General features: G+C 34.8%; 1 protein-coding gene across 1 annotated transcript in view; it reads right to left on the bottom strand.

Annotated features, from left to right (window-relative positions):
- LOC115890446 overlaps positions 1 to 12431 on the bottom strand; it is a 66805-nt gene continuing 54374 nt past the window's right edge. The window contains exons 14-24 of the mRNA XM_030910675.1: positions 11735 to 11904; positions 10022 to 10187; positions 4968 to 5120; positions 3246 to 3412; positions 3009 to 3160; positions 2622 to 2788; positions 2314 to 2550; positions 1832 to 2008; positions 1381 to 1648; positions 930 to 1206; positions 1 to 797 (exon numbers count right to left, since the gene is read on the bottom strand). Coding sequence (XP_030766535.1) covers positions 541 to 797; positions 930 to 1206; positions 1381 to 1648; positions 1832 to 2008; positions 2314 to 2550; positions 2622 to 2788; positions 3009 to 3160; positions 3246 to 3412; positions 4968 to 5120; positions 10022 to 10187; positions 11735 to 11904 — 2191 coding nt within the window. The 3' untranslated portion in view covers positions 1 to 540. The remainder of the gene's footprint in view (positions 798 to 929; positions 1207 to 1380; positions 1649 to 1831; positions 2009 to 2313; positions 2551 to 2621; positions 2789 to 3008; positions 3161 to 3245; positions 3413 to 4967; positions 5121 to 10021; positions 10188 to 11734; positions 11905 to 12431) is intronic.

The raw sequence follows: 12431 nt of genomic DNA, 5'->3' as shown, positions 1-12431 counted from the left end.
GTGTACCGTGAATCATCCTTAAGAATAGCTCTCGGCTGTATCTCGGAAACTTTTAGCTAGTAATAATATTTCCAAAGAAGCCATGCGACTGCTGGACATTATTTAAGTTCCTAGAAGCCTACCATCACATCTTCGGTTTGAAAATAGATACTGAGGTGCGTTTTTTTGCTGACTTTTTATTTAATTTCTCTTTAGTAATAAATATTTTTTTCTGCAGGCCCTTCGGCTAATACTTCTTAGGAGATACAGTCGAAAACTATTCTTAGTGGAACACCCGATAGGTACAGGCTTTTTAGTGAACAGATGGTACTATTTTTTAACATTATATTTTAAACTACAATAGTTATTTATGCAACTAGATGGGAAAACAGACTTATTTTACCCTTTTCAGCTTATATTATCTCTAAAGCGATGATTATTTGAGTTTCATTCACAAGAAAATAACGAGGAAAGTCTATTTTTATATGTTTTCCAGTTTCATCCAATGAAAACAAACCATCCTGTATAATTAAAACGATCACTTTCCTCGCGGTCGTGACGTCAATTGGGTTGATGGGCGGCCAGTCTGCGCTTCGCGGACACGGCGATGCTGCGCAGACTGCGCGACCGCTCGAACAGTGACGGGTCGGTGTAGATAGGCTCGCTGGGGTCTTCGAAGGGGCCGCCAGGGGGCGTTGACATAGAGGCGGCGGCCTCGCCGTACTCCGCCATCTTTGGTAGGATCGGGAAGTTACTGGCGCGCGCCACGCTGAAGTTGGAAAAGGGTTTTTGGATGTTGGTGCCAAATATAGACACGCCTTGACATCGAAAAAGAAAAATAAAAGTACATAGAAAAGGAAAAAAAACATGTACAGTATAAAGTCGCTTATTGAGGGACCGCGACCGGTCAAAAATACTACTCTACTACTCTTTAAAATTTGCAATCTTACCTGTAGACAATCCGCTGCTCCTAGTCGTGGGATACGAGGTAGCCGTCGAAGAAGAATTTGAAGAGGATGAAATACGATCGGCTAGCATGTTCTTCTTCATAACGAGCCAGTACTTGCGATAGGCTAAACCGGCCAATAGCGAGGCTGTGAGCAAAATGGCGACCAGCACGAAAATAGTTCCAATAAATCCGTGATACTCTCCGGGAGAGAGACAGACGTATTCCGGAGCCGGTTCTGCTTTCCGGGCTTGAGGCATCTCTTCGCGAGAATCAAACACCTGAGAAACGCCAAACGAATTATACAGGGTTCATTAAGAGTTTTTTCGATGATACGAATTTATATATTTCATGTTTAAATATTTTCCACTTCCTGACACAATTTTTTTTCTGTTGCACCCCAGTCTTGTGAATAAATAAATATATTACTTATAGATTCAGTAGATCTAACTAACCTCTATCATTTCTCTCACGTATTCAGGTTCGTCTTCTTTAGCTTTTTCCGTGGAAACTTTGGTAGGTTCCTCGCCGACCACAACGTCGTTTTGGCTTTTTTGCTCGTCAGTTTTAGAGCTTAAAGCAGACATTGCTGAATCCTTCGAAGTAATCTGCGTGTCTTTGGACATGATCAAGTTAGAGTTGGTGCTGTTCTTTGTCGGAGTTTCAATTACATCCTGCGTGTCATTTAATGAACGTCTTCTTCGTCCAAATGATGGCTCTGATCTATAAAAGAAAACAGTATTGAGAAGAATACAATTTAGGCAGCAAATAATCGGTTTTTTTTGGAAAAACCTTTGGAAGTATCGGAGATCCCAATGATGAGAGAGAGAATCGAATTGATTTATTTTACCATTTTTGTATTTACAAATACACTGAAATTTTTTTAAGAGTGAAAGAAAATGGTACCTTCCGCTTCCTGTTTGACAGTAGGCTGGTTGACAGCCTTCCCTACACGTTCTGACAGTGGCTTCAAACACCAAAAAGTTGGACTCCGGTATTTTGAAGGCGTTGAATCTGGCCTCTAAGCTGTCGGCATTTCTTCCTTTGTCCAGCTCAGGAAATACAAAGGGGTCCACAGGACATCTGAAATAACCAATTGACACTTATGTAGATTTATACACCGTTAATACAAAATAAAGTCTGTTCAACGAGTCGGAAAATATTTAGACAAACGACAACCAAAAAATGACTAGAAATATAGTTTATCTTTGAATTGGATGGAGCAAGAAGGAGCAAGAAGATACGCGTAAATTTTAATCATGTCTACCAAGTGTTTTTTAAAATTGTTTCACTCCTATAACTTTTTTATTTTCTAAGATAAAAGAATTATACTAGCAAGGTTAAAGTCGACTGGCTGTTTATTAATAGGCTGTGATTCAAGTACCTACCCAAATCTATCTATAAGTTGGACGGATCTTCCTGAGTACGGATCTCTAGCTACTACATTCGTGGCAAATATATCTGTGGCGTAGTTGTATCCATCTTGAGCCTCCAGTCTGAATGTCAACGGGTCACCCACAGCTATAGTGGTGGTCGGTCTGCCTTGGTACAAGATCATCAGCCTCACCTTTGAGCTTAGGGTATTTTCGGCTGGCAAGTATTCGATGGGTATCGGACTACCAGATCTAAAACATACACCGAAGATAACTTATAATTCCCTTGATACATGAATAACTATAAATTGGTAATTTCTTACCCAGCACCAATGAATCCAGACGATACTACTGCTTCTCCAGGTCCTCTAAACAAGCAGGTCAAATTGAACCGTTTGTCTTTACCGGTTTGAACGTAGTCGCTGAACTGAACCACTACTATGTTGGTCATAGTGTCTCCGTATCTTTGAGTACCACATTCTGGATAGCCCTAAAATTATATTGTATAAAATATTTTTATCAAAGAATGACAATAATAATAACAATTAGATAGAATTAATTATTTCGATACTGATATTGTTCGATGATCACTGATACAACTTTAACTTGAACAATTCATATTTGTATTGTTCTTTTAAATGTTTAAGAAAAGTTATGTATTTCGTGTTGTTTTTTTAACATAAAGACTTTTAGTTTTAAAAATGGTATACCTGAGCACCACTTATTCTTAGAACATTGATAGTTCCACCATTCCCTCTAAAGAAACATCTATCATAGAATCCATGTGCGTAGATACGACCATAGAAGCCTTCGGGAGTCCTTAGCGTGAATTCCATTCCATCCTCGCTACACACTTGGCTTACTGTACAAGAAAATTTTTATTTGATAACAATAATCTTAAGATCATTGAAAATTATCTTTTGTGAATAAAAAAAAAGAAAATTTACCATCTAGGCAGTCTCCATCAAGTCCATTTGCAGATATGGATCTCTCGTAGTAGTCAAAATTGCCAGTGTTGTCAAAATATTGCGAATTTCCCATTTCCAAGTATCTGGTGTCTCTGTCGCTCAATTCGCAGTTTTCTCGGTCGCTTTCATGACCCGGTGCCGCTTCTCTAGAATTGTATTTATTTCTTTAATAATTATTTTATAGTTTGTTAGTTGTTAGCAAGCATTTTATTTGTTTTTAATGGGGTCCTGAGTGCAGATCTCTGGACATGAACTGGATTTTTTCTCGAAAGCAGTTCTGGATAGGTATGATACAAGGGAATAAAAGTTTTATTTTTAGTTGCCTTATCCAGAAAAATCAAAACTGCGAGGAAAGTCAATGGCGTACATTTTTTCTGATGCTAATATTTTTTATTTTAGTTGGGCCTAAATTAGGACATGATTACTAAAAAAATAACATTGACGAATTTCAAGGAAATTCTATATAAAATAAATACCGTATGATCGAAAAAAAACGGCGTCTAAGACGGCTGAGGAAAGACAATCGATGGTAATTTTGGCGAAGTCAATCTCTATACGTCATTTACAAAAAGTCGAAATAAACCTGTAAAAATTAACACTAATTATGGAAAGATTAAAAAGGATAGAACGTTAGACACACCAATCTATGTCCAAAAAATTATTTTTGCTCGATTTTAAACTACGCCATTTAAAAATCATTTGTAATCAATATAAAAATAAATTACAATCTTCTTAAGGCCAACAAAATAAAGGAAAACCATTCAAACGCCATTAAAAAATAAAGGAAAGTGTGGGCCAAGTAATGACATCTAGGGCTTGACCTCGCTAAAATTATAGCCGATTTTCAGTCCCCAGTCGTCTTTGACACCGTTTTTTTTATCGTATGGTATATAAAACCTATTTTTTTAAAAAAGTTTAATATCCTGTATGTTAGAGAGTAGATAGACACCCGTCATATTTTTTGATGAAATATTTTCGCCCGAAATTTCAAAAAAGAACGCCCTGTATATATTTTATTAGCTACAAAATATAAAGAACTATGCCATTTTTTTATTACTTTGCGATTGAAAAACTTAGTTTCGTGACATTTTTTAAGTTACTATTAATTGTTACATTGAACTAAATGTCTAAATTGTACGATATTGGGACGACAGTTTTTCCCATGATTGCTATTATTTTTGACGTTAGTAGGTAGTTGTTTACATTTTAGTTTTTTCCCCATTTTTATTAATAATACGTGTAATTACGGAAATGTACGAAATAATGAATTACACAAATACCTAGATTTTATGGCCATTAATAGTATAAATTGCGAAATATTCATTCAGTAACTGTATGTTCACAGGTAATAACACTGGAGCGAGACAAATATAAAATCCGTTAAACGATATAAAGGATGTCCTAAATTCGAGGGTGATAATTGATGATGCTTTGAAAATGAAAAAACTCAAAAATATTAGAAAAAAAACTACATATTGTAAAATCATTTTATTTTTTCTTGAGTTTATTTCAAGAGATATTTAAAATAAATACCATTTCATCTTTTCACTTTTTTCTCTTAATATTATGAAATATCAAATCCTACGTTTCGTTCCCGAGCTATTTTCCGCAACTTTATTTTTTAAAATTTTTTTAAACACCGTTTGTATCTCTTATACTTAACGAGATTCCGATGTATACGTATCGGTACATATAATTTACCTGAAATTGAACGATTTGCATATAAAATCTCTTTCTTCTACGCACTCCTGCTGACATCTGCCCAAAGATGGCGTAAATATGCTTTTTCTGACGTATTCTTTTCTTGCCCTCAGTCTGGAACCCATCTGTTTGAAACTGTCACTGTCGTCACATCTAAAATAATAACATAACTGAAGAAACCAGAAGGTTTTGATGTAGGGACAAAACATATCGTCGAAAAGCAATTTTATTGGTCTTTTTTTTAAATAATATGTGATAACGTACATAAGGTTGATGGGGAAGATAAGATTCCGAGAGAGGGAAACCATACAAGTTTGAGGAAGTAGATACATTCAGATATCTAGGAACCGTATTTTTAAGGAAATCAAATGTAATCCAGGAAATTGTATCAAGAATAATGGCAGAAAATAGATGTGTAAACTAGCGATGGGAACTATCGAATGAATTAGACTATCGAATGGTTAATGAATGAATGATTTCAACTATCGAATGGTTTTATTCGAATAAAATCATTCATTCATTTGTATACTAAAGCATATGTGACAACCTCGCCGTGCGACTAAATGGTTATCGTTGAGCCACGACTATCGAATGCTTTTGATAAATGAAATTTAGTATTCGTTTGATTTTTGTATGCGTCAGTGCATTATTAGTTCTTCCAAATTTTTATAACTTCACCGTATAAATACTGTGCTATTTTTGCGTTTACTAAAATAGTTAAAATACTAAAATAGTAGTTATTTTTTAATTTTATTTATTGACGATTGTGTGCATGTGCAGGTGGTCAAAATTTTTCCGAAAAGTTGTGTGGTTTTCCGTAGTCCGATCTTTCAATTATTTAATTTTATATGGTATATGGTCTATTTTTTAATGGGAAATTTTGAGAAGTAGCAATTTTTAAGAGAGATGAGATGAACTTAAATTAATTTTAAAAGTACATATTTGTATTTTAGATGTTTTAATAATATGAATTAGTTGAACTTAATAATCATATTAAAGTAATGTGGTTAAGTAAATGGTTATCGAACTCAAACTATGGGGTGAGAAAATTAAAATGAAAGTTTTACACGTGCCAATTTAAAAAAAAAGTTAACGATGTTTGTATTTTGTTTATGCTAATTCTCTTACATGTAGTTTTTGCGAAGAAATATTTCATTTATTTTTTAAAGTAAATGCCAGTAAAAGTAAATATAATTTTTAATAGTAATATAAAGCATCTAATATAAATAATTTTAATTTCTAATTTTTTATATTTTCCTTCCATTACACTGCATGCTTAGAAAATTAATAAATGTTTATATTTCATGATTTTAAAATTTGTTGTTAATATAACAAATTAGTTCTGTTATTATTATTATTATTATTATTTAATAAACCAACGTTGCCACACAAAAAATTTAGAGACTATATTATTTTAAATAGGATCTAATATAAATAATTTTGACATCTAATTTGTTGTTTATATTTTTACTACCAAAGGCTACTACTTAAAAAAGATATTTATATTAAATGATTTTAAATTTTTTGTTAATAGGTATAACAAATTATTACTGTTATTATTATTTATTAAAGCAGTCTTTGCTTAAAAACATTAAAAATCATTTTCCTACATCCAAAATAACAAGTATTATTGCAGTGTAACAACAGAATATTAATAAAAAATGCAGAATATATAGACATACTAACCTTAACCAAAGTTTACAGAATATTCTGTAAACTTTGCCTTAACTAACTAAAGCCAAACAATAATATTCTTTGCTAATATCAACTAATACCAAAATATGGCAACAGCGCCCTTCATAATGTATTTTCTGTGTAAATACTAGCACCTCAATAAAAAAAATAATGTGTCCTTATCTATATCTGACTCCGCAAAAAATCAAAGATGCCGGCTTCTTTCATAGCATTGCCACCGACCGCCTGTCGGATTTCTCGGAAAGAAACCTACGTCGCCGGGCGACAACTAAAATTCAGTTAATATTTTATTATAATCGATCCTGACGAATAAATGAATTTCATAAATGAATGAATTTTATAAATGAATGGTTTTTGCTGCCGAATTACTAGAATACAATATTTCAAGGCAGATGACGGATCTATTCGATAATTTTTATTCGAATAGTTTTCAACGAATGTTTTCTTACTAACTATCGAATTATTCGAATGAATTGCAACTATCGAATGTTTCGATAGTATTCATTCGATAGTTCCCACTACTAGTGTAAACGCACTAAAAACGAATTGTTATGGACAAGAACATCTCTAGAAGTTTAAAAGTCAGAATGCAACTACAACAAATGTAACATACAGTCCGATGGAATATAAACTAACATAGAAAAAACTGTAAACTACAACACTTAACAATCCAGTTGTATAATGTATAGGGATAAAGTCTTTAAAGTGAGTGACATCATAACGACGAACCAACCAAGATAGAATTGAATAGACAGAGTGAGAAAAATGATTAATGAGATTTACTAGAAGAAATGAACTTTATAAAAAAGGAAGTGTGGTTCGAAAAAGGGTATCACAGAAAAAATAACAACTTTCAAATGAAATTGGGCAGGGCACATTGCAAGACTAAACGATGATCGATGAACGAGTTGTGATATAGACCGAGACAAAATACATTCAGGAGCAGAAGTCGTCCTTCGAAAAGAGGATATAACTTAAAACATTACATGCATTACAGCCATATCCTTAACCAAGAGAAAACAACCCCAATATAGAAGCACTCAACATAATACCTCAGTATAACAGCCTCGATGTATTAGACATTCCAATAACAGAACAGGAAATAAAGGACTCCATAAAACAGCTTAAAAACAACAAATCAGCTGGCTGTGACGCGATTCCGGCGGAAATCTATAAGTGTTGAAGTAAAGAACTTATTGGTCATCTTAAGGCTCTCTTTGATGTCATATGGGAAAGCGGAGAGGTACCTCAGGACTTTTGCAACGCGAATATAGTGAATATATTTAAGAACAAAGGAAGTGCATCAGACTGCGGAAACTACCGAGGAATTTCACTACTGGCTATCGGAGGAAAAACTGTTGCAAAAATTATGTCAAACCGCCTGCACCCACATATAGAAAAAATCATCCCAGAATCGCAAACGGGTTTTTGCACCAACCGCGGTACCGTCGATTCCATATTCTCCATCCGGCAACTATAGGAAAAAGTAAAAGAGCAGCAGTCTAAACTTTACGTTGCATTCATCGATCTAACAAAAGCCTTCGACTCTGCGAACAGAGATGCACTTTGGGCAATTATGAAAAAGTTCGGAGTACCCATCAAATTTCTTATAGTGTGTAAAAGCCTCCATAACAACAACAAATCAATAGTGTCATATCATGGATCACTGAGCGATCCCTTCCTAACAAACACAGGCGTTAGGCAGGGATGTGTCTTAGCGCCTCTCCTATTCAATATATTCATGGCAGCGCTCTCCATTATAGTGGACAGCAAACTGCAGGAGAGAGGTTTGGGCATTAGATACAGATACGACGGCGGTCTGTACAACATAAAAAGACTCAGGGCAAAAACACGTACAAGATTCATCACAGAACTTCAATACACTGATTACTGTGCTCTAGTTGCAAATACGCTACAGCAATTGCAAGAAATGTTGAACACATATACATGGCCATACGAGGCCTTGGGACTGGAAGCTGAACATCGATAAAACTAAAATCATGTGCACTCCCCCGGAAGATCACAACAATGCTATAAAAATCGGAGATGAACTGTTGGAATATGTAGCGGAATTCAATTACCTCGGTAGTTTGATTTCGGAAAAGGCTAATATCGACTTCTGAGAGCATTCTGGAAATTAAAAGACAGGGTTTTCTACAATCATGACTTGAGCACAAAAACGAAACTTGCGGTGTACCGAGCGATAATAATTCCCACCATGTTATATGGAAGCGAAACCTGGGTGCCGTACCGCCGACATATGAACGCATTAAATAAGTTGCAACAGAGACGTCTTAGACAACTCTTAAGAATAAAATGGTTCCATCACGTCTTAAACGTATCGGTCCTTGAAAAAGCTAACTGCGAGAGTATTGAAGTCATGATTACAAAGTCCCGCTTAAGATGGGCTGGTCACGTATGCAGAATGCAAGAAAACCGCATACCAAAATCTCTGCTTTACGGTGAGCTTGTAGACGGTAAGAGGCGGCCGGGTGGACAACTCAAAAGGTTCAAGGATATTTTCCACGAAAACTTAAAGGGAATTAACAAGCAGAATGAGTGGGAAGAGGCAGCTCACAATAGAACGGAATGGAGAAGAACTGTAAAGTCAGTTAAGAGCGACAACCAAAAAGTAAAGAGGCAACAAAGCAATGAGATTTTTGAATGTCTGGAGTGCGGTAGACAGATAACATCACGTATCGGGCTTTTCACTCACAGAAAAGCTCATGAAAGAAAACGCATTCCGTGACCATCTTCTGATGCTTGTCAAATACTCGTCAACGAGTAATGGCGGTATGTATGTATAACTTAAAACGCATCCACAGAAGCTGGATGAAATTGGGTGCACTTGGGGACATCTAGGGTATATTATGAAATGGAATCTCAAAGATATAGAGACCTCTCTTTCATAAAGTCTTCGTACTCACTATACCAGCTCCTCAAGGGATTGAAGCCAATTAAATAGCAAACGACCTAGCCAGAAAAGGAGCGAACACTGCACTAACTGAACCAGAACTGTTCTGCTTCTCACGTGGAAACCAACTTAAAGCGGAACTGAAGAACTTGAAAGACTTCATCCGTAACCTGGAATGGGAATCCTTCACTTGGGAACAGTCTAAGACACTCGAAGACATTTCTCAGAACTTACGACCGAGAAAAATCAAAGATACAAATTGCTCAAGTTATAGAAACAAATGGAGGTCTACGTCCAGCAGTGGACTTTATTGGCTGGTTGATGATTATGATGATGATAATATGGTCTGAAAAAAGGTCTTTCATAACCGATTGTCCATCACATTTATTACTTTCTGTATGTTACAGTACAATAATTAATACAAATATTATCCCAACACAGATACCTCGATGCGTATGGTCTACCGGGTCCAACAGGCCCCAGACCATCGTAGATGGGTCCATCTGGTCCAGGCGATAGAGGTCTGCGATTGGTGTAGGGTCCCAAAGGTGGTCTAGCATCGTATCCAATCGAACTGGGTGCTAGTGGTGGTCGAGTTTCTACAGGGCGACCTAAAGATAAATAATATTGAGTTTATAATTTGTTTTTATCTATATAAGAAGGTACACTATAGGAATCACGTAAACTAAAAGAGATAAATAATTTTAGAAATTAGAACGTATAATCTAATTGATACTTATAAGGTTTGAATATTTGTCTTGGTAAAAATTTTCTTTAAATGAAACAATTATAATAGAATTATTATCTTTTAAATGGCTTTACTGAAGGAACTAGAAGGTTTAGGTATAGGAACATAATATATCGTTGAAAAGCAATATCGGTTGGGTTTCGTTTTTTTAAATAATATACATAGGCTTGAATTTAAAATAACAATAATTTGAACGATTTTATAACAAACGGAAATAATTATTTTTTCTGATCTCCCTGTTTGATATCCAATCATTTAGACAGATCGAATATACCGACTTTCGTTAACTTATAATGCAAATTTCAACTTTAAAAATGTCTAATTCATGATTTTACCCATGTTTTTGTTAATTTTACACATATATGTTTCATTTTTTATCTCAAAAACTATTTGAGATAGGTATAGGTTAGTATAATAGAAAAATTATGAGATATGAAAGTAGTTTCCAAAAAAGTAATAATATACTGGATGTTTTATTTAAAATAAGAAAGATACTACCACTTTTCAAATGATGCGGCAACACTGTAATGCTGAAAATATTTTAGAAAGGTGGGGCAGGTGCCTTTATGTAAAAATCCAAATTTTCAAAAAACACCGGTTCGCCATAAACGTCGAACGTGCCATGGCCGTGAATCACCATGTATTTCTTTCGAAAATCGACAACTATGAAACTATGATCCCTTCCCGGACACAAACGGTACATTGTGAGACAGGAAATTGTAGACAGAAACAAGCCCTATAACATAGGATACAACATTGAACAGTGCTTTCGATAAAATCAATCAAAGGAAAAATATACGAAATAATATACATGTACTGATTTTTTTCGAAAATCGACAACTATAAAACTATGATCCCTTCCCGGACACAAACGGTACATTGTGAGACTGGAAATTGTAGAGAGAAACAAGCCCTATAACATAGGATACAACATTTTAATGAACAGCGCTTTCCATAAAATCAATAAAATGAAAAATATACGAAATAATAGATATACCATGTATGTACACATCTCTCCCAAACCCATTGCCTCTCTCTTATGAGAATATTCTTTATTATACATTTTTAGTCAAGTGTGCTGCATCATTGTACTTAGGAGATCATAAGCGTTTACAAAATTAAATATAAAATCTAGTTCCCTATTTAAAAAAGTAAAGTTGATGATGGTATCTCAAAAATGAAACGTCAGATTGAGACTCTAATAAATAAACGAAATCGGGAGAATTCATGTTTTCTGAAATATCCTCGGAAGTTAATCGGATTTTTTTTTAGATTTTGAGACATGACGTTGTAGGGTTCAGCAAGACGCATTTTCTCTCTAATTTAGTCATCTCTGTATCTCTTCTGGTTTACGATATCCCTGTAATGTGCATTCTTATACGGGACACCCTGTAATTTTTGTAACTTTACCATATGGTCGCCGATCCGGTGACGGTGGTCTAAAAAAGTATCTGCTGCCACCATCTCGGTCATCTCCATAGTAACTGTATCGATTGGTGTCGTATCTGTTAACATCGTATCTATTATTGTTTCCGCCGTATCTAGTACCTCCATAGCGATCGTTATAGCGATCACCATACCTAAAAGTTAAATTCTATTATTAAAGTCGATTATACGATACCTGCTGCTTATTAATATTTCTCGGAATCAAAACGTTACTGCAAACGATACGTGTATGATAATGTGCACAGCCCTTAGGACTATACGACAACGAAACTGAGATTTTACTGACAATATTGCTTCGACATCCTTAGACGTTTGTTCATTGCAAGTTGTTTAACAAAAAATAGAAAGGGTGTATCCTAGTTCTCAAAGTTATGAAAAAAGTACTAGTTTGAGAGAGACTAAAGCTTCATTTCAACCTCAACATTAGTGGTTTTAATTACACTTTACACTTTTTAGTTTACGATCATTTTTTGCTCGTTGTAATTTGTTTAGCAAAAACTTGAAACGGAGTATCGTAGTTCTCAGTATTATGAAAAAAATAGATATTTGAGAAATTCAATGTTTCGATACAGAATTTCCAGACCACCCTGTATAAGAGCGATATTTTTTAACAAGTAGAATATCAAATGAAGCGCATTTTGTAAGAAAAAGTTTTTTTTTA

Source organism: Sitophilus oryzae, unplaced genomic scaffold, assembly GCF_002938485.1.
Source record: "Sitophilus oryzae breed Bouriz unplaced genomic scaffold, Soryzae_2.0 scaffold_864_pilon_pilon, whole genome shotgun sequence".
NCBI lineage: Eukaryota > Metazoa > Arthropoda > Insecta > Coleoptera > Curculionidae > Sitophilus > Sitophilus oryzae.
This window is presented reverse-complemented; position numbering and strand designations above follow the sequence as displayed.